General features: G+C 41.1%; 1 protein-coding gene across 6 annotated transcripts in view; it reads right to left on the bottom strand.

The window, feature by feature from the left end:
- Positions 1 to 25,554, bottom strand: part of CREM (cAMP responsive element modulator) — a 79,587-nt gene that overhangs the window by 27,446 nt on the left and 26,587 nt on the right. For 2 of the 6 annotated variants that reach the window (XM_077808310.1, XM_077808309.1), the window contains exons 1-3: positions 14,305 to 14,449; positions 7,571 to 7,668; positions 7,120 to 7,262 (exon numbers count right to left, since the gene is read on the bottom strand). In XM_077808310.1, coding sequence (XP_077664436.1) covers positions 7,120 to 7,262; positions 7,571 to 7,668; positions 14,305 to 14,319 — 256 coding nt within the window. In that variant the 5' untranslated portion in view covers positions 14,320 to 14,449. Of the gene's footprint in view, positions 1 to 6,347; positions 7,263 to 7,570; positions 7,669 to 14,304; positions 14,453 to 25,554 lie in introns of those variants that run through there. The other 4 variants (XM_077808312.1, XM_077808311.1, XM_077808315.1 and 1 more) reach the window with 4 other exon arrangements.

The raw sequence follows: 25,554 nt of genomic DNA, 5'->3' as shown, positions 1-25,554 counted from the left end.
AAGAACCCCAACACTCTGTGTGACTAGATCCCCCTGTTGTGCAGTTTGGGACTGTGGTAGGCTCGCTGTGCACCTCTGACTCTCTCCCCCCTTTGCCCCTGCTTGCCAGGAGCTGATCAAAAACAGAATCAACAAGCTACAAGCCCAACAAGCTACAAGACAAAAACTAGCCAACAAACAACTCACAAGCCAATTAAGCCGAAAACAAGCCCAAATTCTGCATTTTTTTCATGGGTTTGGTATTTCTGCTCCCCACAAGCCTGGGATGCACAAGATGTTCCATCCTAGAAACAACACATTTGAGCGCATCCATATGACCAGTGAGATGAAGGACCAGAGGTACCTAGGACTCCTGGTGTTGTACAATCCCTCCTATGGAAACCCTGTCAACTTCCTGCAGGATCATATAGAGATGCTGCCCAGCATGGTATTGGAATACCCCAGATTTCTTGTCCTTCACAACTTCAACATTCACAGACAATGTCAATTATACAGCAGCATATGCTCTAATGGCTTACATGGAAACCATTGGATTCTCCCAGGCAATCTCTGGACCTATGCATGCAGCCAGAGATAAGTTGGATCCTATCTTCAGTCCTGGACTGGCAACTGGAAACTTCACCAGCATACCAATCTCCTGATCCAATCATCACCTCATCCAGGCAGAGATCAGACCCTTCTCTCCTTCCCATCAGGTAGTGACCAACCAAAGCTGGTCCTCCCCTGAAGACTCCTGAACACCCTACATTTTCCATTCATCCCAGGAGAACAAGCCACCCAAATACAAGGCCAAGGTGCAAATGAGTTTGTACAACAGTACAGTACCGTGTTGTCCACTACTATCAACAGCTTGGCCCAAGCCATCCATTCACACAGACAACAATGATCACTATGGGTCTCAGATGAGCTATGGCAGATGAAGTGCACATCTAGAAAGGTAGAATTCCAGCGATTCAAAAAACATTTTAAATCCCTCTACCATAGCACAAAATAACACTTACAAGACTATGCCACTGCAGTAAAGATGGCAAAATGAGCCTTCTACTCCTTCAGAATCAACATGGCAGAATCAAGGCCTACAGAGATATCTTGCATAGTGAATTGCCTAATCAACCCAGACTGCATAGGCTGAACATCCAAATAATAAAGCTTTGAAGAAATGTCAACAATCTTTAATTATAAGATTAACTAAATACATACATACAGCTAACTGAGAAAGAAAATTCTACCCCTAACTAGACTGCATTACCCTCCCCATGACCCATGACCGAGTTTGGTCCCATCACACATGCCAAAACTCAAGAAACCCTAAAAAAATATTAGAATCACAATCAGTGAAACAGATCTATTTCCCTCCCGACCAGTAAAAGCCAATGAAGAACTATTAAGCAAAGTTCTAATGGAAACAGTTAATGCCTCTTTCAGAGAAGCACATCTACCAAACTCCTAGAAAAATACAATAGTTTGCCCAACTCTCAAGAAGCCAACACTCAACCCTGAAAATCTTTCCAACTACTGTCCCATCTCCAATCTCCTGTTTCTGGGCAAAATAATTTAGAAAATAGTAACCACTAAGCTCAGGCAACATGTGACAGCAGCCAATCTCCTGGATACCTCACAATCAGGACTCACCACAGTGAGGGCTCCAGTGGCACTAAAAGATTATCTCTTCATGGCCATGGACACAAGTAAAATCAACATGCTTATACTGTGGACCTCTCCGCACACTTTGATACAATGGACCACCAAGTATTACGAACACATCTACATGACATAGCAGGAGTAAATGGCCACCAGTATAGACTCCTATTGTTCCTCTCCAACAGAACTCAGAGAATGGAGATAAACAACTGCTCCTCCTCTCCAAAGGCCCTCACCTGTGACGTCTCACAGGGATCCATACTATCCCCACTTCTCCTCAATACATAAGATCACTGGGAGAGTTAATGAGACATCAAAGGCTTAGCTGCCAACATTATGCCGATGCCACTCAACTCTCTCTCTCATTCTCAGCTGATGTAAAAACTGCCTCTACTAACATGTCAGAATGTATACAGGAAATTAGTTTTTGGATGAAGAGAAGCTGGACTGAACTGAGCCCAGGCAAGACTGATGTGATGCTGGACAGAAAGGGGAAATATTTCCAAGAGCTAATCAAGATGTTGTCTCCACCTTCCATCGAAGACATATAGTCCTCATTCATCAAAGGGCTGCGAAGGCATACAGGCTCTCAGTGTCCTGTTTAACTCTGCGCTATGCTGGGTAGCATTAGTTGCCAAAAATGACTTTTTTTTTTAACCTCCAGTTTGCTAGGGACCTTCATCCCTTCCTCCATCCTACACACCCTGAAATTGACAAAGGGGAAGTGACCAGGGCATCCTTACACTGTGTTGATTCTTGGCTGACATAACAGCTCCTTAGGATTGTAAGTGGCTGGAATGAAGTGACAAACTTGCTGTGGCTGAGGATCTGTGCTTAGAAGCTCAAGACCCAAAGGAAGTAGTTAGGCAAAATGGTATATTTTTATAAAACAATAGTAAATTCCAAATGGTCAAACCTAAATTTCAACTGCCACTATTTAGCAGGAACTGACCATCAATACTACAACTTGGATTGACTCTCAACTCTAACTTTTCTTTCACATGACAATTCTGACAACAACGAAAAGCATCTCAAGAAACATTTTGCTATAATTCCCTTAAACAAAGATCTAATATACTGAGTTCACTGCAATAAAAGATGGACGGGATTTTGTTTTAAGGTTTTTGTCCTTTTCACATACAATGAAGAACTTTTTCAGATCTAGTTAATGAACTATTAAATTATGGAGTAAGAAAACTGCTTGCAAAAAGATACAGATTTAAAAACAGAGATCCCAAACCAGACTCATCATCACATATGAAGGTTGATATCTGCATTCTTGAACAGTGCCTAATATTGAAGCATACTGCTGCAAATGTATTTAACAAATACCGTACATGAAATCAGCCTAAAAATGCAGAACATGTTGTTCTAAGCTATCAGCATGACTTCTTATTTGAGGGAAGAAAAGCATGCAGCAGGACACTTCTAGATCAGGCTCAAGCCAAAGCCTTTTAAAAATTAGATTAAATAAAATTTAATTAAATTTCTTATGGACTCTGCTAATTCAAGCAGACATTGGTGATAAATTTCTTTTGCTTATTGCAAAGTAGATGTCTTACTGAACAAATATTCCAATTAAAATAGAGAAAAACGCCTGCACTACTAGTCAGTACAGTTTTGGTGAATTATAACAAAGGAAAGTGATATGCAATTACAATTTTAAAAATTCTTGTTACTAAAATTTGCACTTAATTTCATATTAAAACATTAAATTTCTTAAAGAAACTCACTAAACAGTCGCAAAAATAATCAGAATAAAGTTTTAAAGAGTTCTTTCAGATTAGACAAGAGCGATCCCTGAGCCAAAAGAGGGAAGATGGCCATGTGGAGAGTATTTTCTCCAAAGAATCCCAAAATAAAAGTGGAAAAGCATGGAGTAGACTCATGCAAGAATGCCCAGGATTGCTGCTGACATCCTGAAGCGCAGGAGGTGGTGGTCCTGATTAATGCAATTATGGGAGTTCTTCAGGCTTTACTGAACAACACCTCAGATCTTAGCCACCAGGAGGAAGACAATGATGTGACTAGTGAAAACACAGGTCCCCAGATTGCCTGGCTGTTGAGTTAAGATGTTTTAACTCCCAGTTCATCTCAAACCTGTAGGACTGAAGATTCATTGTATGTCTGTTACAATACACCTCCACAGACCCTACGGAGTTCCCCTTGTACGACAAAGATGATAAATGTCTCATTGCAACTAGAACCAACCCAACCCAAAACTAACAGACCGGTGATATTTAAGAAGAAAAAATAATTTTGGCATTAATGGTGGCTTCATGATTTCAGACTTGGGGAACATAGTTAAGAAAAGTAAAAGTTTGAAAACATGACCAAAGGAATTTTTACACAGAAAGAAGATTTATTCTTTGTAGTACTCAGTAATAGTATTTGATACTAATGGAAATGTTTAACCCTTTACACATAAGGCCCAATTCTGTTTCCATTCAGATCAGCATCCAAATTCATACTGACTACAACAAAGCAAAATTTAACTATAATTCATATAGAGCTTCTTTTATATGTACTGAAAGTTGCTGCGTAGCATAAGTAATCATTGAATTTGTGTTTAATTTCCAAATGCAGATAGTTTTTTCTGGCACTTATTTTCTTTTCAGTTTTGGATACATTCAACAACTCTATTACTTTGTGTTTTGCTACTTCCATTCCTTCAAGCCTATCCAGGTTTTCCTGAAAAGGCTACGTTTTGGAATGAATTCTTCACATTTTTTAATATAACTTCAATGCTGAGACTCTTGACAAAACTGTAGTTTGGTCAGGACGACCCAAAATGAAAAGCTGAACACAACTAATAAATAGTGGTACAAGTTGTGAGCAGCTCCCAAGAGGTCCTGAGCACTCCTATTGCAGTCACTGGGAATTCAGGAATCAGCATCTAGCAGGAGTGACTATCAATGCCCTTACTTTTCAGACCCAACAAATTTAAGGACTTTTATATTCTACAGCAGGGTTCTCAACGTTTTTCTTTCTGAGCCCTCCCCCCTCTCCCCGCCCATGCTAGAAAAATTCCACTGCCCACCTGTGCCACAACAACTGGTTTTCTGCATATAAAAGCCTGGTCCGGCATTAGGGGATAGCAAGAGGGGCAATTGCCTGGGGCCCCACGCCACAGAGGCCCCCACGAAGCTAAGTTGCTCAGGCTTCAGCCGCAGTCCCGGGTGGCAGGGCTCAGGGACCTGGGCTTCAGTCCCATGCGGTGTGGCTTCAGCTTTCTGCCCTGAGCCCCAGCAAGTCTAACACTGGCTCTGCTAGGCAGACCACCTGAAACCTGCTTGCAGCCCTCCACGGGGCCCCGGACCCCTGGTTTTGAAACACTGTTCTACAGAACCTTAATTTGGTCATCACCATTAACATCTCTACAACCAGAGTAATAATGAATATTTAGAATAGTAATTAGTAATATAGTAAATAGTAAATAGTAATTCAGTGTTAAATGTAAATTTTGTTTTGTCAGTGTTGATAAAATCATTTTACTTTTACAAATTATAAAGAATAGCTAGAGGAATTCTAAGAACATTTAAAGAATTAATTTATTTAGAAAGAGCCATCTATCCTTTTCTAAGTTCCATTGTTAACATTTTAATCGGAGTCCTCTGTTCTCATTTACATGCTTCAGAAGAAGCAGACCTCCTTGCCATTTTCCTGCCATTGTGTAGGAGAAAATACACTGCTGTTTTTAATAAAAATCTTCATTATTTTGACACAAGAAGACCTGAGACATAAATGACTCACTGTAACAGTAAATTCTTTGTTTTTAATGCTATAAAAAACTCTATATAAAAAGGAAAAAGATTAAAGGAAATTCAACCTACAGAAGAGAAATGACTGCAAAATCTAACATTCATAGTGAGGTGTGAAATGTTTGACATGTAAATAAAGCAAAAAAAATCTTTGAGGAATACTGCTATGAAGCTATTTTTTCTACCACTGTTTAGAGAAAAAGGATGAGCAGTTCGAAATTGTAGCTTATGGTTAATTCCATACAGAAAAATTATTATTAATGCGACAGGAAGATTGGAAGATCAATCAATCAAAAGTCAGAAAACTGAGAGATAAGCGAGAAAGTTCCATTGTACCTTTCCCTCCTGTGCTTATCCCTAAATTATGGTCTCTATCTCATTACAAATTATATGTCAATTCATACCATAAACAATGTTATGTTTATATCATGGAGGTCATGGTCATTCTCTGCTTCAGCCCCAGGGGCTGTGGGACTCAAGTTGGCAGCCAGCGGGGCCCTGGCAGGGTTCCAGTGACAGGCGACAGCAGCGACAGGGGGCCCCCTGCAAGGTTCCAGCAACAGGTGACAGACTCCTGAGGGGGCCCTCCTCAGGGTTCCGTCAACGGGGCAACAGCCTCGTGCAGGGGCGGAGGACGCCTCGGCAAGTGGCTGGGGTGTGCCATTTTCTCTTTGGGAAATACAGTCACTCTACAGCTCCCAGCTACCACTGGCAGAGGGGGAACCCCAGAGCTCCCAGCCACCATGGAGGCGGGGGAAACCACAGAGATACATTTCAGAGTAGCAGCCGTGTTAGTCTGTATTCGCAAAAAGAAAAGGAGTACTTGTGGCACCTTAGAGACTAACCAATTTATTTGAGCATAAGCTTTCGTGAGCTACAGCTCACTTCATCGGATGCTGTGTCTCATCGGAGACACAGCAGCAAAAGTCACAGACAGGTCACAGCTTCTGTGCATTTTTGTTTATTGCCGATGATGTGTCCATGACTTTTATTAAAAATAACCATGACAAAATCTTAGCCTTAACCATAAATAGGATGAAAACTATAATTTGTACAATGTGACATGCAATAAGTTACCATACAGTACACACATTCTTCAGATGACTTGATTACTGACACAAGTAGAGATTAAAATATAATGAATACTCTATTTCACACCACATAATTTGATAGTATTGATATTTTGCATTAGATTAGCAAAATGGTATTACATTTTTAAGACAAAAAGTGAGCCATAGTCACATACAACTTTGTATTGCACTGTATTGATGTTTTAATCAACATTTTCCAATCAACATGCGCATTTAATACAACTTTAAAACAATACAGTTATAAAAAATTCTAATAATATACAAATACAAATACCTGTCTATGGAAAAGACAAGAGAAACACCTACATTTTGCTCTTTCAGCCAATACCTGGTTCTTCCATTCTTTAAAGCACAGTACAATTTCAAAATGACCCCAAGTTTGGGAAATTAACAGAGGCTTTGAGGTTGGGGGGAAACAGACAAGAAAAAGTTTTATTTTTGCTAATATGATGTGGCAGAAGATGCAATCTGCAATCCTCTTGGACAAATATGAAGATAAATCTCATTCACTTTTTCCTGGTCCAAATAGTTCTCTCTATTTTTCACTCTGCTATTTTTAAATTCAGCAAAAGATAGTATCAGATTTTTTTTAATTAAAATGCTATACTGTATCTTAGCATACATACTGTATTGCCCTGTGCTAGTCTGATATAGGCTGGTTGGTACTGCCATTGCAGGGATGCCAGAAGGTGTTCCTTCTTCCTCTGACTTTTCCTCTTCAATCTTAGGGACACCAGTAGGATCAGAAGATAGTTCATTCAGAATTTTTCTAAAACATAATTTAAACAATTTAATTTAAACTACAGATTTAAAATCAATGCCCGTATGAGAAACATTTTGAGGACTGTCTTTTACTGATATTTATACTATGAGTAGCATGTATGGAATGTTGTAGCCGTGTTGGTCCCAGGATATTTGCGAGACAAGGTGGGTGAGGTAATATCTTTATTGGACCAACTTCTGAATGGTGATAGAGACAAGCTTTCGAGCACACACAGAGCTCTTCTTCAGGTCATAACAGTAGTAATACGAGTAGTATGTGGCAGTTAAGCTCATTTTAAAAAAGCATAAACTTACCGGTATGAAGGCCTTCTTGAAAGAATCTCTCTACGTTTTTGAGAATCAGTTACACCCTCCGAGTCTGCAGAGTCCTCTGCATTTGCAACTGATGTTACCTATAATTCCAAAATTTCTGAAATTCATCATCTTATACAATACAGATGCTGGTAACAGGGTTGTGACACTACACCACATATTCTTCATAGAATTATTGTTATAATATGATTATAGCATATCTAAGATATATTTTATACAAGATGGGTCTTGTGAGCTATCATTGGAAAGATTATGATTTACTGAATAGGATTATCATATTTGTATGCATGTATCATTTTTGTATCTAAAGTTAGGAATATTGACTATACATCTGTACTACAAAAGTGTTTGCACCTGGGGAATGCCCACCAGACAAAATGCAATCAGTGTGGCTGGTTAGCTGGGGACCAGGCAATGAACCATTAGGGAGAACAAAAGGTCTTTGAAGATGCTAATCTCCCACATTCCTGGGATGCTACAAACAAGACCTTTGACTCATGGCTGCTTTGACAGTGCAGGGCCATGTGATCATGTCACCTGGTACTGGACTCCATGATAGAATACCAGTATTTTTCCATGGCAGGGAGAGGGGGAGGAACCACACTGGAAAACAAAGGATTCCCGGCATATGTAAGTCAGGGAAGTCCTGACCTATGTAAGTCAGGGAAGTGACATAATGAGTGGTTGTTCTTCACTGAATCCCTGCCCAGGAAGACTGCTGGAAACATCTAAGAAACAAAGACAGAGATAGAGAGAAGCACTGAGCTCTGTCTTCTGTAGTTAATAACCTTGTTTTGTTTTCTCTAAAACCAGTTTGTGGAATTCATAACTGGGGTGCAAAAAACTGTGCATATCTTCCTCCACATTGAGGGAGGGAGGGAGTGAATTTTATGAGCTTACGCTGCACAGTTCTCAGTGCAGTGCAAGACAATAACATTTTGGATTTACACTCCAGAGGAGGTGTGCACTTGAGTGCTGGGCAATTCCTTAGCTGAAGCCTTCCCATGCAGTGCTGATTTCAGTGTCTGTGTCTTTCTGCAGCTGGGTGTGTCCCTACCTATGTGTGTGCTGGAGAAGGCCTGAGGGCCTGGTTCAGCGGGACAGTGTAAGGGAGTCCAGGGTGGTGGAACAGGCAGGCTCAGTGGCACCCCAGTGTATCAGATGGCATCCCGGGGGTGGGGGCAACCCATCACAAGGGTGAATGACTTATAGGCTACGTATACACTATGAGCTAGGCTGTGATTCCCTGCTCATGCACACGTACTTGCATTAGTTCTGATTGAGCAAGTACGAGCATAAACAACAGCATAGCCACATTAACACAGGTAGGGGGAATGGAAGCACAGCTTAGCTGTGGATACATATTTGGCACATCTGGGCTGTGCCTCCGTTGCTACCACACGTGCTACCACAGCCTCACTGCCATTTATACTTGCGCTAGCTTGGCGAGAGCTAACGCAAGAGCGTGTACACGAGCAGAGGAATCACACTGCTAGCTTTTAGTTTAGACATAGCCTTACTCTGCCCAGGTCTATCAGAGCAGGGATTGCTCCAGCCGGCCGGCTAGCGACCACTGCCAGGGGCCGCCAGAGCAGTGGCTGGTGTGGCTGTCCCAGGGGCCAGCAGCTTGGGCAGCCTTGGGGTCAGCCACACAGGCCCCTGCAGAAGTTGTGGAGATCAGGGAAAATCATGGAATCTGTGACTTCTGCGACCTCCATGACAGACATGGAGCCCTACATGTAAATAATTTCCATGTTCAGTGTGATGGAACCTTGAAATTTGGTACGCTCATTCATTATAAACTATAGGACGATGCCCAAATTTGAATTCTGACATTTCCATCATAGATCACCAACTGGACACCAATTTGAAACATACATTAATTTTTTTCTGTGCGGTGATCTCCAGTTTGGAGAAATAAAGGTAATCCAAATTCTATATTTTTAATTTTAGCCAAAAAAAAGTCAGAGGTGAATGCATACATCCATGTTGTTCATCACATCCATTCAAAAATGTAGATTGCCATCAGCTAGTAAAACATAACCATTTCTTAAATTGTAATTATAGCATTAATCAATTTCAACTTAATACCAAAGTCAAACTAAATACTAAATGCAAAATGTCATACTAACATAACTTTAATTTTAACTTCAATGCTAATGCACAATATACATGACATGCAAAAGTTAAAGTTGCTGTGATAACCTCACCACAGCCACAGAAATTAAGTTACCATCCAGAAATTAAGGAATACATTTAAAAACATAAATGATCATCTAAAATACTACATACCACATGTGCACAGGGGCTAGGTTAGTATTAGTGTGCAAACTTTAACTTTAGAACTTCCTTGACTTTTGTGAGTTGACATTTTCACATTTTCTTAGAGTTGCATTAGCACCATTTTTTACATATTAATTTCAGGTAGGGAGATTTTAAATGCAAAAAACTGCACAGCTAAACCACAGTCTATACCAGCAGATATTATTTTGTGCAAAACTGAAACTGCGATTAACTGAGTAAGGCAAAACACTATTTACATGATTCATTTAACTGCTCAGTCCACAGTTGTGTAGGATATGCGCAAAAGTGGAACTGTGCAGTTACATTAGTTAAATGGAAAATAGCATATTCACATAGAGAAAAGCAAAAACTACATTTTTTGTAGATTAGGTAATTTAGATAGTCTAACTATTAACTTAATTCAACAAAAGTGAGCTAGAAGTCTAACAGAGTCAGACTTGGACACAGTAAAGGTTCCTACACCTGGAGCTAACATCAGAAAAGATAGAACTCAGACTATTGCTGTACCTGTCTCACATAACCTAGGGCCCTAAATGCTTGTGGCACAAAGCAGAACTTGCGTGGATCCGAAAGGGCATGACTTCCTGGAAGATTCTGAAAACTTGTGGCATTAGGGCACCTCATCCCAAAAGTATAAACAGTCAGAGACCATGACTTCAAAGACCTACAGGTTACTGTAAACAAAAGAAACCTAACGTCTCTTTTCCTTTACTGATTTAACTGCAATTCCATTTCTGCTCAAAACCATTTTGCTCAAAACAGTATGGCGCTTGCTAGGATAGTGTGCGACATACACAGTAAAATGAAGCATCCACATAATTCAAAAACATAATGAGAGGTACTTCTGCAACTGTGCACAAAACTAATTTTAAACTAGACTGCAAAACCCAGCTCGGATGAGCAGAATCAATTTGTGGAGGTTCTGCTCATTTCTCTCACAGAAATCACGAAGATTGGCAAAGGGGACTTAAAAAAGTTGCCTTAAGGATTCCCTTAGCCTAGGCACAGGGTCACTCCAAGGCAGGTTGGAGGCATGTCAGCAGTCCAAGGGGCAAGGCAGGAACATGATGCTATCCAGCAATAATGTCAGGCAGAGTGGTCTCCTTGAGGACCCTTATCTGATGTGCACTGCTGAGATACATTAGGACAGTGGTTCTCAACTAGAGGTCCGGGGCTCCCCTGGGGGCCGCAAGCAGGTTTCAGGTGGTCTGCCAAGCAGGGCCAGAGTTAGACTCACTGGGGCTCACGGCAGAAAACTGCAGCTACATCACATGGGTCTGAAGCCTGGGTCCTTGAGCCCTGCCCACCCAGGGCTGAAGCCGAAGCCTGAGCAACTTAGCTTTGTGGGGGCCTCTGTGGCATGGGGCCCCAGGCAATTGCCCCACTTGCTATCCCCTAGTGCCAGCCCAGGATTTTATATGCAGAAAATCAGTTGTTGTGGCACAGGTGGGCCGTGGAGTTTTTATATCATGTGTGTGTGCATGAGGGGGAGGGAGGGAGAGGAGAGGCGGGACAACTCAGAAAGAAAAAGGTTGAGAACCCCTGCACTAGGAGACCTAGCCTCAAGTATGTAGCATACATCTTCAAAATGTGGAGAAAGTGGCCAAAATCAATACATATAATTTCTTGGCTATCTGTACATATAATTGGGGGTTATACCAATGAAAGGGCTATACAATTTGGTTGCTGTAATGAGTTCTGTACCTATGGATTTTTTTTAATGATATGATAAAAATACTTAACACTTGCTGTTTCGTGAGGGATTACCAGAAGAAAAAAAGACTTCATTAGAGAGCAGCCAAAGCTGCTGGTTCTACAGGCTTTCACCATCTCCATTCCTTCCCAGCTCTACTCCAGCTCACAGCTCTAGATTGGTGTTTAACTACAAGGCCAAGTTAAAGTTCAAGGGCAGGGTGGGCAAAGACCCTTCAGTCCCTCTTTCTTCCTCCCTCCTATGAATCTGTTGTAGACACCTGGCAAAATGCAGAGCGGACTGGGTGGAAAACAGAAACGAACTTCAAAGAGTGAGCTGAAATGCAAAACATTCGCCACAATGCAGAGCAGTTAAGATCCCTAATTTTGGGCAATAGCTTTTTCACTCAAAAGGCTGCGGTATCCCAAAATACTCAGTCTTTGTCACCCTCCTTGTTCAACCTCTTGTGAAGCCACGGGGCAGAAGGGGGCAGGAGACTGTGTGCAGGTACAGGCACCATATCATCAATATGCAGATGACATTAAGCTTCTTTTAGTGAAACCCAGATTATACCATTTCCTCAGTGTCCCAGTGTCCAGTAGGGTCCTGGGTGAAAGCCAGCTGAATAAGGAGGTGCTGCTGATTGGATGGGGAGAATACTTTAAGGATCTGATTAAATCTATAATTGCTCATGTTATGGGGTATACCGGCCCTTTAGAACCCCGTCAGGACAGAAACACCCTCTCTCCCTTTAATAACCATATTCATAGAATCATAGAATATCAGGGTTGGAAAGGACCTCAGGAGGTCTTCTAGTCCAAACCCCCAATCAAAGCAGGACCAATCCCTAATTTTTTTCCCCCAGATCCCTAAATGGCCCCCTCAGGGATTGAACTCACAACCCTGAGGTTAGCAGGCCAATGGTCAAATCACTGAGCTATCCCTCCCCGCAAAGGTAAGGAAAAAAGGAAGCAACCAGCCAGGGTTAACTGGGCACAAGTGCTTCCTTCCTTCCACCCTGATTGTGGGAGAAGACAGAGCAGCTGTAATTGGCCCAATACCCGTTATGGGAGAGCAGTTGGTTCCTATTCCCCTAATAAAAGAGATGGTTGGTGAGAAACCCAGGGGAAATGCTTCTCTTGCTGGATGACTTCAAGCCATGGGGCAAATATTTTATTTTTTTATGTTTGTTCCAAACTAAACTGAGTTGAAAAATGGTGATTATAGCAAGTGAGAAGGGCTCTCAGATATTTGTTTGTTTTATTGGTAGAGCTGAGTCTGCTGTAAATTACTTTTGAAAGCAGTATTTTCTTTTGAAACTCAAACACTGGTGCGGCTGCCAAAGTGTGGTCCAGCCCAAAGCTTGGGCCTCCTACTCCTGTAGTCCACTATCTTGGGTTCTTGCCAGGCTCCATACTACATACATGTCCCAGATAGCAGCAGGGCGAGAAGTTCAGTATTTCACTTTCCACTGGTTAAGAGAATGTACTCCTCCCTCACAGACACATCCTCACCATGTTTATATGTCTCTTTGTTATCTAACTGGGGCTAAACTTGAAAGCTACTCAGAAGCTTCAGCGAATGCAGCATGTGGCTGCCTGCCTTTCAAGCAGTCCAGTGAGAACATATTGCTCTTGTGCTCTATGTGTTGCCAAATAATTTCTGGGTGAAATTTGAGGTCTCTCAAGTCCTTGATAAGAGTGGTTAGATTCCAGTTGTCTAAGAGACCACCTCTCTTTGGAAGGAACACTTTTCACTGTCAAGAGTAAAATTTGAGTGAGCTGAGGACAGGATTAGGAGGGCCGGCTCTAGGCACCAGCAAACCAAGCACATGCTTGGGGCGGCACTTTTCAAGCGTGGCATTCCGCCCCCCCGCCCCCATTTTTTTTTTTTTTTTTTGCTTCGGCGGCATTCCCCTTGGGGCAGCAAAAAGCCTCGAGCCGGCCCTGAGGATTAGGCAAGGTATTGCCACTCACAGCAAATACTCCTAAACCACTTCAGTAGTAGTTGTAAGATATTTTTATTCAGTCTTTTCACTTATGAGAAGCTCTGAAAACTCCTGGTGCTTAGTACACTGGTCCCCGTCCTCTAACTTAAACAAGATCAGGCTTGTGAAGGTTTGCCAAATATATGCTACTTGTTTTGTAGCCATTTTTAATTTTTATCGACCAGTATATCATGTAAAGCAAACCCAGATGCAATAATGGATGCTGCTAATTATAAACAATAAGAAGAGAAGCTGTATTTTTAATACTTTTATTTGTATTGCTCCCAGATACTCTCAATGGGGCCCCATTATTCTAGACTTTCTACTAATACATTGAAGAGATAATCTATGCACTGAAAAGTTAATAATCCCATTTGAGACAAGGAGGAGCAGAATAACCAAATGAGAAAACAAAGTGGAAGAGTCATTAAAATAGGACCATGGGATTATACAAGTTTGCTATTGCACAAATTGAGGGTTCCAAGGCATCATTTCTTTAAAAGATAAACAAGAAATATTAATGAATCTCTACACACCACCTGCCTAGCTATTGTCAGTCGGCCATTACCCATGGGCATCATGGTAGAAGTGGGTCTTCTATCCACTGGTGAGAAAGAAGATGGAAAGTTGAAGATCCAAGGTGGAGGTTTCAAAACGGGGGTGGGGGAGGAGGAGAAACCACAAGCTTAAAATAATCAATATCTACAGCAAAAAATATAAAGGACAGCTAACCTGAACAGCCTGCATTGGTGTTGACTGAATCACTGATGGCTGTGTGGCTTGAATCACTCCCTGGACGTGTACAGTTTGACCAGAAGGCAACTGTACTAGAGTTACAGCTGGAGATCCTCTTCCAGCACTGGATCCAGCTACAGAAACCTGCAAAAATTATGATAATCATGTTTAAACAAAGTGCATTGTGGATTTCAATTTAATACTTCAAAAAGCAATAACACAGATAAGTTAAATGATAAAATTTTGAGCCAAACTGCAAGAAAAAAAATACACACTATACTACTTATTACTAGGACAAAATTATTACTATTTGTGCTAATTACATACCTTTAAGCTGTCTCAAATTGGTGACCAAAAAAACCACTTGTCACTTTTTAAAATTTTGACCTTTAGTCTTAATTTTTCAAGGACCCGTCTGTTTTTTATTAAAGATCTCCAAGCTTTCAAAGACTAAATCTTCTACCCATGGCTTGTACTATAGGACAGAATCACAGAGCTCTCAGCTAGAAGTATCAGTATGGGGTGAACAAATCCAATCATGATAGGGTACTCTCAATCAGTGGTATGAAATCCTTTGGTCCCCTGTTATCCAATCTTTGGCTTTCTACTTGTATTCTTCAGGAAGATGTTCTAATGTAGAGGACAATTTTTTCCCATAATAAAACAGTTGTATCACGAAAGCGATACTTGGATTGTAAACTCTTCAAAGCAAGGACTGTATCTGTATTATGTTCATAAAACACCTAGCACAATGGGGCAAGTGCCTCTCAACACTACTGCAATATAAACAACAATACACCACAACTGATGATTTTCAATCCTCAAGGCTGACATGGTGGAGGAATATGGTTTCTCACCCAGATTAGCAATCATGCTGGCCTCTTTTTCTTACAGTATTCTACAACAAAATCTTCCTCCTTTAATCTCTGGTGCAGTAGTAAAGCCTATCAGAGATCCAGGTATTGGTTGGGAGAAGAAATATTCTAATCCCTATGGTGGAACATGTTAAATTGTATCAGTTTGTTTGCCAAAAGGTAGTCATAACCCCTTTAAAAGGCTCCAGTAAACCTTAAATAATTGACAGCACAATTTTCTCTTTTCTGGGTCTCTAAAACCAAATTTTGTGAGACATCTTGTTGAATTATGATACCTCTAAATTTACAGCATACGCCATTCTAGATTAAAAGAACACTTAGAAATGCCTACAGCCATCCAGCTGCCAGAGATGTTGAAATGATGGAAATATTGTCCTATGGAGAGGTAAACAAGACTGAAAACAGTCATGAAGCAAAAGGAAGATTTTAAAGATCACTGTAATGGATCTGAATCTGTCTCTGGCAAATCATCCCTAATCCTGGACACAAGAAGAAAAGGTGATATAGAAGAAAAGAACAAAGACAAATTCATAGGATTTGTAGAAGATATGATGGGATAGCCTAATTTTGGCAATTAATTGATCTTTGACTATTAGCGGTAGATATGCCCAATGGCCTACGATGGGATGTCAGATGGGGTGGGATCTGAGTTACTTCAGAGAATTCTTTCCTGGGTCTCTGGCTGGTGAGTCTTGCCCACATGCTCAGGGTTTAGCTGATCGCCATATTTAGGGTTGGGAAGGAATTTTCCTCCACGGCAGATTGGCAGAGGCCCTGGGGATTTTTCGCCTTCCTCTGCAGCGTGGGGCACGGGTCACTTGCTGGAGGATTCTCTGCACCTCAAAGTCTTTAAACCACGATTTGAGGACTTCAATAGCTCAAACATAGGTTAGAGGTTTGTTACAGGAGTGGGAGGGTGAGATTCTGTGGCCTCTGTTGTGCAGCCGGTCAGACTAGACGATCATAATGGTCCCTTCTGACCTTAAAGTCTATGATTCTAATATGAACTCAGAATATGATCCAGATTTTAACTCCATGTAATTGGCGTCACACAAGAGCCATTACAAGGAATGAACAAGGGTTGATTCTAAATATTTTCAAAGTATTCTAAATTGTCAATACAAACTACAGAATTATTAAACAATAAATTTGTAAGCACCTGTAAGATAATAGGGTCATCAGGAATAGCCAGCATGGATTTGTCAAGGACAAATCATACCAAACCAACCTAATTTAATTCTTTGATAGTGTCAGTGCCTAGTGCATAGGGGAAAAACAGTAGATATATGTCTTCATTTTACTAAGGCTTTTGACATAGTCCCATGTCACATTCTCATAAGCGAACTAGGGAAATGGGGTCTAGATTAAATTACTAAAAGGTGGGTGCACATCTGGTTGAAAGAGCATACTCAAAGAGTGGTTATCAATGCTTTGCTGTTAAACTGGGAAAGCGTATCTAGTGGGATCCCACAGTGGTCAGTCCTGGGTCCAGTACTATTCAGTATTGTCATTTAATGTCTTTGAAAATGGAGTGGAAAGTATGCTTATAATATTTGAAAATGACATCAAGCTGGGAAGGACTGCAAGCACTTTGGAGGACAGGATTAGAATTCAAAATGACCGTGACAAATTGGAGAACTGATCTGAATTCAACAAGATGAAATTCAATAAAGACAAGTGAAAAGTACGTCACTTAGGAAGGAAAAATCAAATGCACAACTACAAAATAGGGAATACTGGTTAGGTGGTAGTGCTGCTGAAAACGATCTGGGGGTTCTAGTGGATAACAGATTGAATATAAATCAAAATGTGATGCACCGGCAAAAAAGACTAATATCATTCTGGGTTATATTAACAGGAGTGTCATATGTAAGACACGGGAGGTAACTGTCTCACTCTACAAGGCACTGGTGAGGCCTCAGCTAAAGTGCTATGTCCAATTCTGGGTGCCACAGGTTAGGAAAAATGTGAACAAACTGGAGAAAGTCGAGAGGAGAGAAAATGATAAAAGATTTAGAAAACCTGGGGTATAAGGAAAGGTTAAAACACTAGCCATGTTTAGTTTTGAGAAAAGATGACCTGGGGGACCTGATAATAGTCTTCAAATATATTAAGGGCTGTTATAAAGAGGACTGGATCAACTGTTCTCCATGTCCACTGAAGATTGGACAAAAAGCCATTGGCTTAATCTGCAGCAAGGGAGATTTTAGTTTAGATATTAGGAAAATCTTTCTAACTATAAGGGAAATTAAGCTCTGGAATTGGCTTCCAATGGATGTTGTGGAATCATTGGAGGGTTGTAAAAACAGGTTGGACAAACGCCTTTCAGGGATGGTCTTAGGTTTACTTGGTTCTACAACAGTGCAGAAGTCTGGACTCGATGACTTCTCAAGGTTCCCTCCAATTCTATGTTTCTATGATTCTAAAAAGAGCCAGGCAAACATAATCACAACAAACCTTTCAATTTTTAGCTAGAGCACAGACACCAGTAATACAAAACAATACTATAACTGATATGAACAAATTCTATCACACAACTGATAGTTATTACAGCCTGTTTCCAGTACATTAGTAGGATGCATGGAATTTTCATAACAACAGGGGCTTGAATAATCAGGAGTAACCCAGCTCTGATTAACTGAAATACCTGGATAACCAAGGTGTAAGTTATGTTCCCTAGAGATGCATTAAATGAAGTTCCTGTCCTGTGGATCTCTTAAATTTTACTGAACTAAATTCTCCAGGAACGGAGAGACAGAGGAATTTCTGTAAGATCCCTTTGGAATTTAAGAAAGCCTCATGAGTGGAGCTTCAGTCAACGCAACTTTTGGCTACATATATTATTTAACCAGTTACTCCAAGTTAACTAGAGTTGTCAAAATTGGGATTGCACTGCACCGCCACAAAAAGTAGCCTTCTAACCTAGGCCCAAGTTTTACCTAAGCCACTTGTCCTAACATAGACATAATGTCTATTTGTGCAAATTACTGGTGTTTCTTAGGTTAAATACACTCTGGACAGCCCTAAATCTTTACCTGGCCATGTAACACTTAATACATATTCTAATACTTTCCTAATAAATAAGCACAAAACATTAAATCAAAATTCAACATTTCTGGAAGTCAGTTTTTCTTATAACGGTTTGATTTAAAATTTGGTTGAATTGCCTGCTCTCCTATAAGGCTGCACCTTAACTAGAATATTGAACTATAAAAGCTTCTAGAGCAGGCTTTCCTTGTAAACTTAAAGGCTAATTATATATAATAGCAATTACAAGTACAGTTAAGAGTCCATTTTATGCCAGATTATAACCACACAAGAAAATTTATCCAAAACTCTACCAGAGTAAAGCTTATTTAAAATTTCACAGGGAAAAATGATTTTGCCCTAATGAGTTCATATATGAGATTATGTTCCGGGTGAAAACAAGCACATTTAAAATTGGATCAAACCAAAAGTAATCTGTTCTTATTTACAGAAAGAACTACATAAATAGAAAGAACATAATCCACACATCAAACTAGTATTACATGAAAATTATTACATTTGAGTGACTTTTTCTTTTAAGATTTGCAGAACCTTAACAAAAAGTGATTTCAACACATCAGATTTACTTCTGTGATTTTTTAATTGAGTTTTGTTTCTGTAACTTTGAGATTAACAATCATGTTTCCATTCTGATACTGTGTATCTTTTAAAAACAAAGTATAAATAATCCTGTACAAGTAACACTGGATTTATATTCTTTCATTCTAAATTGTTGACTGTGTTCCAAAATTGCAGCCTTCTGCATTAACTAAAATACTAGAACATTTTGACTTGTTTTTTAGGTTACTTGTGTACTGATACTGATGGAAGTAGTCTTGGCAAGCCATGCAATCCTTACGTCAATGATGAGCAATGCTGCCTACGACATCTGAATTTCAAGGCTTGCCTAGACTGCCGATTACTGAAGGCTGATGATCAGCAGTGGCAATTCAGCAACCTGAAAAACACAGTTTTAAAAACACTGAATAGTGCAATGTTACAATGCATTTCACACTGTCCCAGGCAAGCAGAGGAAAGGAAATGTTGCATGATGTAATATCATGAGATCTGATCCACTGAGGTGCTCAGCTCTCTCAAATGCCAATGACTGTCAACAGGCATCAAGGTCACTCAGCGCTACACAGACACTCATTTTCTGTATATTTAGAGCCAGATTGTGTCCTACTTCTGGATCAACATGAAAGAGAGGAGAAGGTGTAGGAAGGACTACACACAATCTCTATTCTGATGTTTGAACCTGCATCCATTCAAAAGGAATACTTCCCAAGGGTAGTGGCACTGCTATGGGGAAAAGGAGTTTTGAAGGTCTCCTGCTTCCCAGTTCTGTACTGATTATGAAAGATGGAACTCCTCCTGAACAAGGATTTTTTAAAAAGGCACAGAAATGCTCTCCTAAATCCCTCACCTATGACTCAAAAACTTTAGGTGTTGAAAGGACTTGGGCCTTCAGCAGAAAGAAGATTTTTATGACTGTTTTCTTTTTTATATTGTACCCCACCAACTGGTATCTGGAAATCTAATACAAAAATTAAAACAACCAACTGTCAACAACTGGCGTAAATCAAACCCATTCCTACCTCAACAAGTTCCACCCTTCATGAGATAAATATCCTGGGTACAGGCCCAAATTTTTAAAATATATCTTACATAGTATCCGCCCTCCAACCAATTAAAAATAAATCACACCTCCCCCCCCCCGCCAAAAAAGGGGCTCTGACTATTGGAGAGAAATCAAGACAAAGGGCATTCCACCAAAACTGCTCTGTGCCCATACCCAGGAATTAAACCACGAGACAGAAAGCAAAGGTATTTTGATAAGACACAATTTCTGCAACAGTGCAAGGGCGAAGAGGTTCTCTCTAAAACAGTCAGCTCCCAAGCCACTCATGGCTTTATAATGGTATCCCTTGCTTGAACTGCACTCCAGAAAGAATTCTGAACCACTGCTCATGATGACTTGCCCCAATCAGGCTGAATGCTGACTGACTTGCCTCAATTAACCTGCATGCTGGCTAGCTGAATGTTATCTATATTCTTCAAAGTCAGTCTTAAGACTATATGCCAATATAGTGACAAAAGAACAGATAACTGTGTTGAGATCTGCATCGGAAGGAACAAGTTGGTCTAGTCTGGACTCAAGAAACAAATGATCAATTTAATGAAATCCCAAGATCACAAACAACTGAGAAAAATTGTGAAAGTACCTTTTCAATCAAGGGAGTAGGTAGAGTTCCCTTTCTTTTCAAATGTATTTTCCTCTACCTAGCAACACCAGCTTCATTTTTTCGTTATTGAATTTAAACCAAGCACTGAGAAAGTAGAAAAACTGAATATTCCAGGTTTGATGTGGAAACACAGAGTTCATTTTCATCAACTTAATGATAATACTGCAGTTCAAAAGGCCTTTCTTCAACAGCCTTACATACATGAAAGTGACAGGATGGAATGCTATGGGACCTTCACTAGGAGAGGACATGCAATTGCCCATCACAATACTCTGAGTCTTCCCTATATGAGTAAACAGATCCTCTGTAAAACAATCCCATTCACCTCTATCAGCTCCTACAGACAAGTTAACAGTAACTCAGGATAGCCTTATCAAAACTTATACAATTTAATAAAATTGTATGTACTGTGACCTCTGATCACTGCCAGAAGATGACCAAACAAAGCAAAACGTGTTCTTTCAATTTTTTCCCCAGGTCTAAAGCCAGACAAATCCAGGAATCTAAAAGAACATAGGTGCCAATTAAGGTATCTTTAAAGTGGACAGATTGTTCCTGTCAAACAGATGGTTTCTTGCGTAAGAGCCTAACCACTACCTGCTGTAGGTCACCAGCCAGCATTCTTTCACAAAAGATGACATAATCAATTCTGATCAATAATGGGTGTGATGTTTCACTCCATATTCTTCATGAAAATATGCTTATAATATGAATACGACATAACTGAGATGTACTTTATGTAAGATGGGTGTTGTACGGTATCACTGGAAAGGTTATCATAGAATCATAGAATATCAGGGTTGGAAGAGAACTCAAGAGGTCATCTAGTCCAACCCCCTGCTCAAAGCAGGACCAATCCCCAACTAAATCATCCCAGCCAGGGCTTTGTCAAGCCAGGCCTTAAAAAACACGAAGGAAGGAGATTCTACCACCTCCTTAGCTAACCCATTCCAGTGCTTCACCATCCTCCTAGTGAAAAAGTTTTTCCTAATATCCAACCTAAGCCTCCCCCACTGCAACTTGAGACCATTACTCCTTGTTCTGTCATCTGTTACCACTGAGAACAGTTTAGATCCATCCTCTTTGGAATCCCCTTACAGGTAGTTGAAATCAGCTATCAAATCCCACCTCATTCTTCTCTTCCGCAGACTAAACAATCCCAGTTCCCTCAGCTGCTCCTCATAAGTCATGTGTTCCAGTCCCCTAATAATTTTTGTTGCCCTCCATTGGACTCTTTCCAATTTTTCCACATCCTTCTTGTAGAGTGGGGCCCAAAACTGGACACAGTACTCCAGATGAGGCCTTACCAATGCCTAATAGAGGGGAATAATCACGTCCCTCAGTCTGGGAGCAGTGCTCCTACCTATGCAGCCCAAAATGCCGTTAGCCTTCTTGGCAACAAGGGCACACTGTTGACTCATATCCACTCGTCCACTGTAACCCCTAGATCCTTTTCTGCAGAACTGCTGCCTAGCCACTCAGTCCCTAGTCTGTAGCAGTGCATGGGATTCTTCCATCCTAAGTGCAAGACTCTGCACTTGTTCTTGTTGAACCTCATCAGATTTCTTTTGGCCCAATCTTCTAATTTGTCTAGGTCGCTCTGTATCCTATCCCTACCCTCCAGCGTATCTACCTCATCTGCAAACTTGCTGAGGGTGCAATCCACGCCACCCTCCAGAACATTAATGAAGATATTGAACAAAACCAGCCCCAGGACTGACCCTTGGGGCACTCTGCTTGATACTGGCTGCCAACTAGACATGGAACCATTGATCACTGCCCATTGAGCCTGATGATCTAGCCAGCTTTCTATCCACTATATAGTCCATTCATCCAGTCCATACTTCTTTAACTTCTTGGCAAGAATACTGTGGGAAACTGTATCAAAAGCTTTGCTAAAGTCAAGGAATAACAATCCACTGCTTTCCCCTCATCCACAGAGCCAGTTATCTCATCATAGAAGGCAATTAGATTAGTCAGGAATGACTTGCCCTTGGTGAATCCATGCTGACTGTTCCTGATCACTTTCCTCTCCTCTAAGTGCTTCAGATTTGATTCCTTGAGGACCTGCTCCATGATTTTTCCAGGGACTGAGGTGAGTCTGACTGGCCTGTACTTCCCAGGATCCTCCTTCTTCCCTTTTTTAAAGATGGGCACTACATTAGCCTTTTTCCAGTCATCTGGGACCTCCCCCGATTGCCATGAGTTTTCAAAGATAATGGCCAATGGCTCTACAATCACATCCGCCAACTCCTTTAGCACCCTTGAATGCAGTGCATCCAGCACCATGGACTTGTGCTTGTCCAGCTTTTCTAAATAGTCCCAAACCACTTCTTTCTCCACAGAGGGCTGGTCACCTCCTCCCCATGCTGTGCTGCCCAGTGCAGTAGTCTGGGAGCTGACCTTGTTAGTTAAGATAGAGGCAAAAAAAAGCATTGAGTACATTAGCTTTTTCCACATCCTCTGTCACTCGGTTGCTTCCCTCATTCAGCAAGGGACCCACACTTTCCTTGACTTTCTTCTTGTTGCTAACATACCTGAAGAAACTCTTCTTGTTATTCTTAACATCCCTTGCTAGCTGCAACTCCAAGTGTGATTTGGCCTTCCTGATTTCACTCCTGCATGCCCAAGCAATATTTTTATACTCCTCCCTGGTCATTTGTCCAATCTTCCACTTCTTGTAAGCTTCTTTTTTGTGTTTAAAATCAGCAAGGATTTCACTGTTAAGCCAAGCTGGTCGCCTGCCATATTTGCTATTCTTTCTACACATCGGGATGGTTTGTTCCTGCAACCTCAATAAGGATTCTTTAAAATACAGCCAGCTCTCCTGGACTCCTTTCCCCCTCATGTTATTCTCCCAGGGGATCCTGCCCATCAGTTTCCTGAGGGAGTCAAAGTCTGCTTTTCTGAAGTCCAGGGTCCGTATTCTGCTGTTCTCCTTTCTTCCTTGTGTCAGGATCCTGAACTCGACCATCTCAGGGTCACTGTCTCCCAGGTTCGTCTCCACTTTTGCTTCCCCTACTAATTCTTCCTGGTTTGTGAGCAGCAGGTCAAGAGGAGCTCTGCCCCTAGTTGGTTCCTCCAGCACTTGCACCAGGAAATTGTCCCCTACTCTTTCAAAAACTTCCTGGATTGTCTGTACACCGCTGTATTGCTCTCCCAGCAGATATCTGGGTGATCGAAGTCTCCCATGAGAACCAGGGCCTGCGATCTAGTGACTTCTGTTAGTTGCCAGAAGAAAGCCTTATCCACCTCATCCCCCTGGTCTGGTGGTCTATAGTAGACTCCCACCATGACACCACCCTTGTTGCTCACACTTCTAAACTTAATCCAGAGACTCTCAGGTTTTTCTGCAGTTTCATACTGGTGCTTGAGCAGTCATACTGCTCTCTTACACAGTGCAACTCCCCCACCTTTTCTGCCCTGCCAGTCCTTCCTGAATAATTTACTGAATATGATTATCCAATTTGTATGCCTGTATCATTTCTGTATCTGAAGTTAGGAATATTAACTATGTATCTGTATTTCAACTATGTTACTTTGAGTGACGCCCACTGCTAATACTTCAGGTACAACAATGGAAAAGCCAGACAGGGCAGATGGCCCATTAGCGAGGACAATGGACTGGGAAAAGGCTTGGCCTTCCTGCAGACATTACATACTGCACCTGACTCATGGATGCTGTGATACTACATAGTCAGGTGATCTTGTCACCTGATACTAAATATTACCTAGGACTTCCTGTAACTTTCCACTAGAAGGGAGGGGGGTCAGATTTGGGAAACAAAGGATTCCTGCCTTATGTAAATCCAATTTAATGGTGGCGAGGAAAGCAAACGAGGCTCCTCCTCTCCATGGCCTGTCTGCCCAAGAAGAAAGTCTGCTAAAGCCACCTGAAGGGAAACCAGTGGGGAGTCCAGGCTGAAAAGAATTATAACTGGAACTCTGAACCACAGAAACTTTGCAACCTGCCTAAAATAACACTTAGGGTAAGAAATTACATTTTGTAACCTGTTCCTTAAGTGTATTGAGCTTAGCATGTGTACTTCTGTTTATTTGCTCAGTAATCTGCTTTGTTCTGTCTGTTATCTCTTATATTCACTTAAAAATCACTTTTTGTAGTTAATAAACTTATTGCTTGTTTATAATATAACCCAGTTTATGTAATTTCTAACTGGGGGGGCAAGAAGTTGTGCATATCCCCCTCCACATTGAGAGAGGGGGCGAATGTCAGAAAACCTTTGGGTTTGTACCCCTTAAAGGGAGTGGGCACTAGAGTGTTGGGGAGAGCCCCAAAGGCTTTTGAATCTTTCCAGAGTGGATCTCTGTCTCTCTGTGCAGCTGGGTGTGGCCCTGCCTATGTGCTTGGCTGGAAGAGGCTTCTGAGCCTAGCCCAGCAAGGCCAGGAAAAGGGGACCCAGGCTGGCAGAATAGGCTGATTGAGCAGAGGAGGCTCAGTTAAACCCCAGCACATAAGCTGACACCCCAAAGGGCCCAAACCCGTCAGAATGGGCCTGTGCTCTCCCCACTTGTTACTAGCCATAACATGTGAAGGCCCATTTCACAGGTGGCTGAAAAAGTTTATTCCAAACATCTTGAAGTTCCATCAACAGAGCTGTATGAAACATAGCCACTGCAGAAATCCAACTGATTTTAACAGCAATTAGATAAACTCTCCAAGAGACAGAAATGCTTGATTCTGGTTCTAAGTGGCATTAAGATGGATCCAACAGGCTGCTTACTGTTTACTGGTCTAGACTTTGTAGATCCTGTGGTTTAGGAAAAGAAAAACTTTTTTACTTTCACCACAGAAAAGGCATAAGATGTATATATAACAAATCTATGTTACAATCAACTGGGAAAAAAACCAAATACTAGCTCATAAGCCTCCTTTCTTATTGATGTATTTGTCACAGGTCATCTCTGTGAAGATGCAGAGGAAGGGGGATACCTAAATGGCAATGCTTCAATAGTCAAAGTAAAAAGAGTATCATGGTCCAGTATGCTTTTAATACACTGGCCCAGTGGCTGATCACCATTATTCTTTATATTCCTACAGTCCAACAGGATTCATTAGTCTCCCAGGGCAGACATTTGAG

This window comes from Eretmochelys imbricata, chromosome 2 (assembly GCF_965152235.1).
Source record: "Eretmochelys imbricata isolate rEreImb1 chromosome 2, rEreImb1.hap1, whole genome shotgun sequence".
NCBI classification, from domain to species: domain Eukaryota; kingdom Metazoa; phylum Chordata; order Testudines; family Cheloniidae; genus Eretmochelys; species Eretmochelys imbricata.
This window is presented reverse-complemented; position numbering and strand designations above follow the sequence as displayed.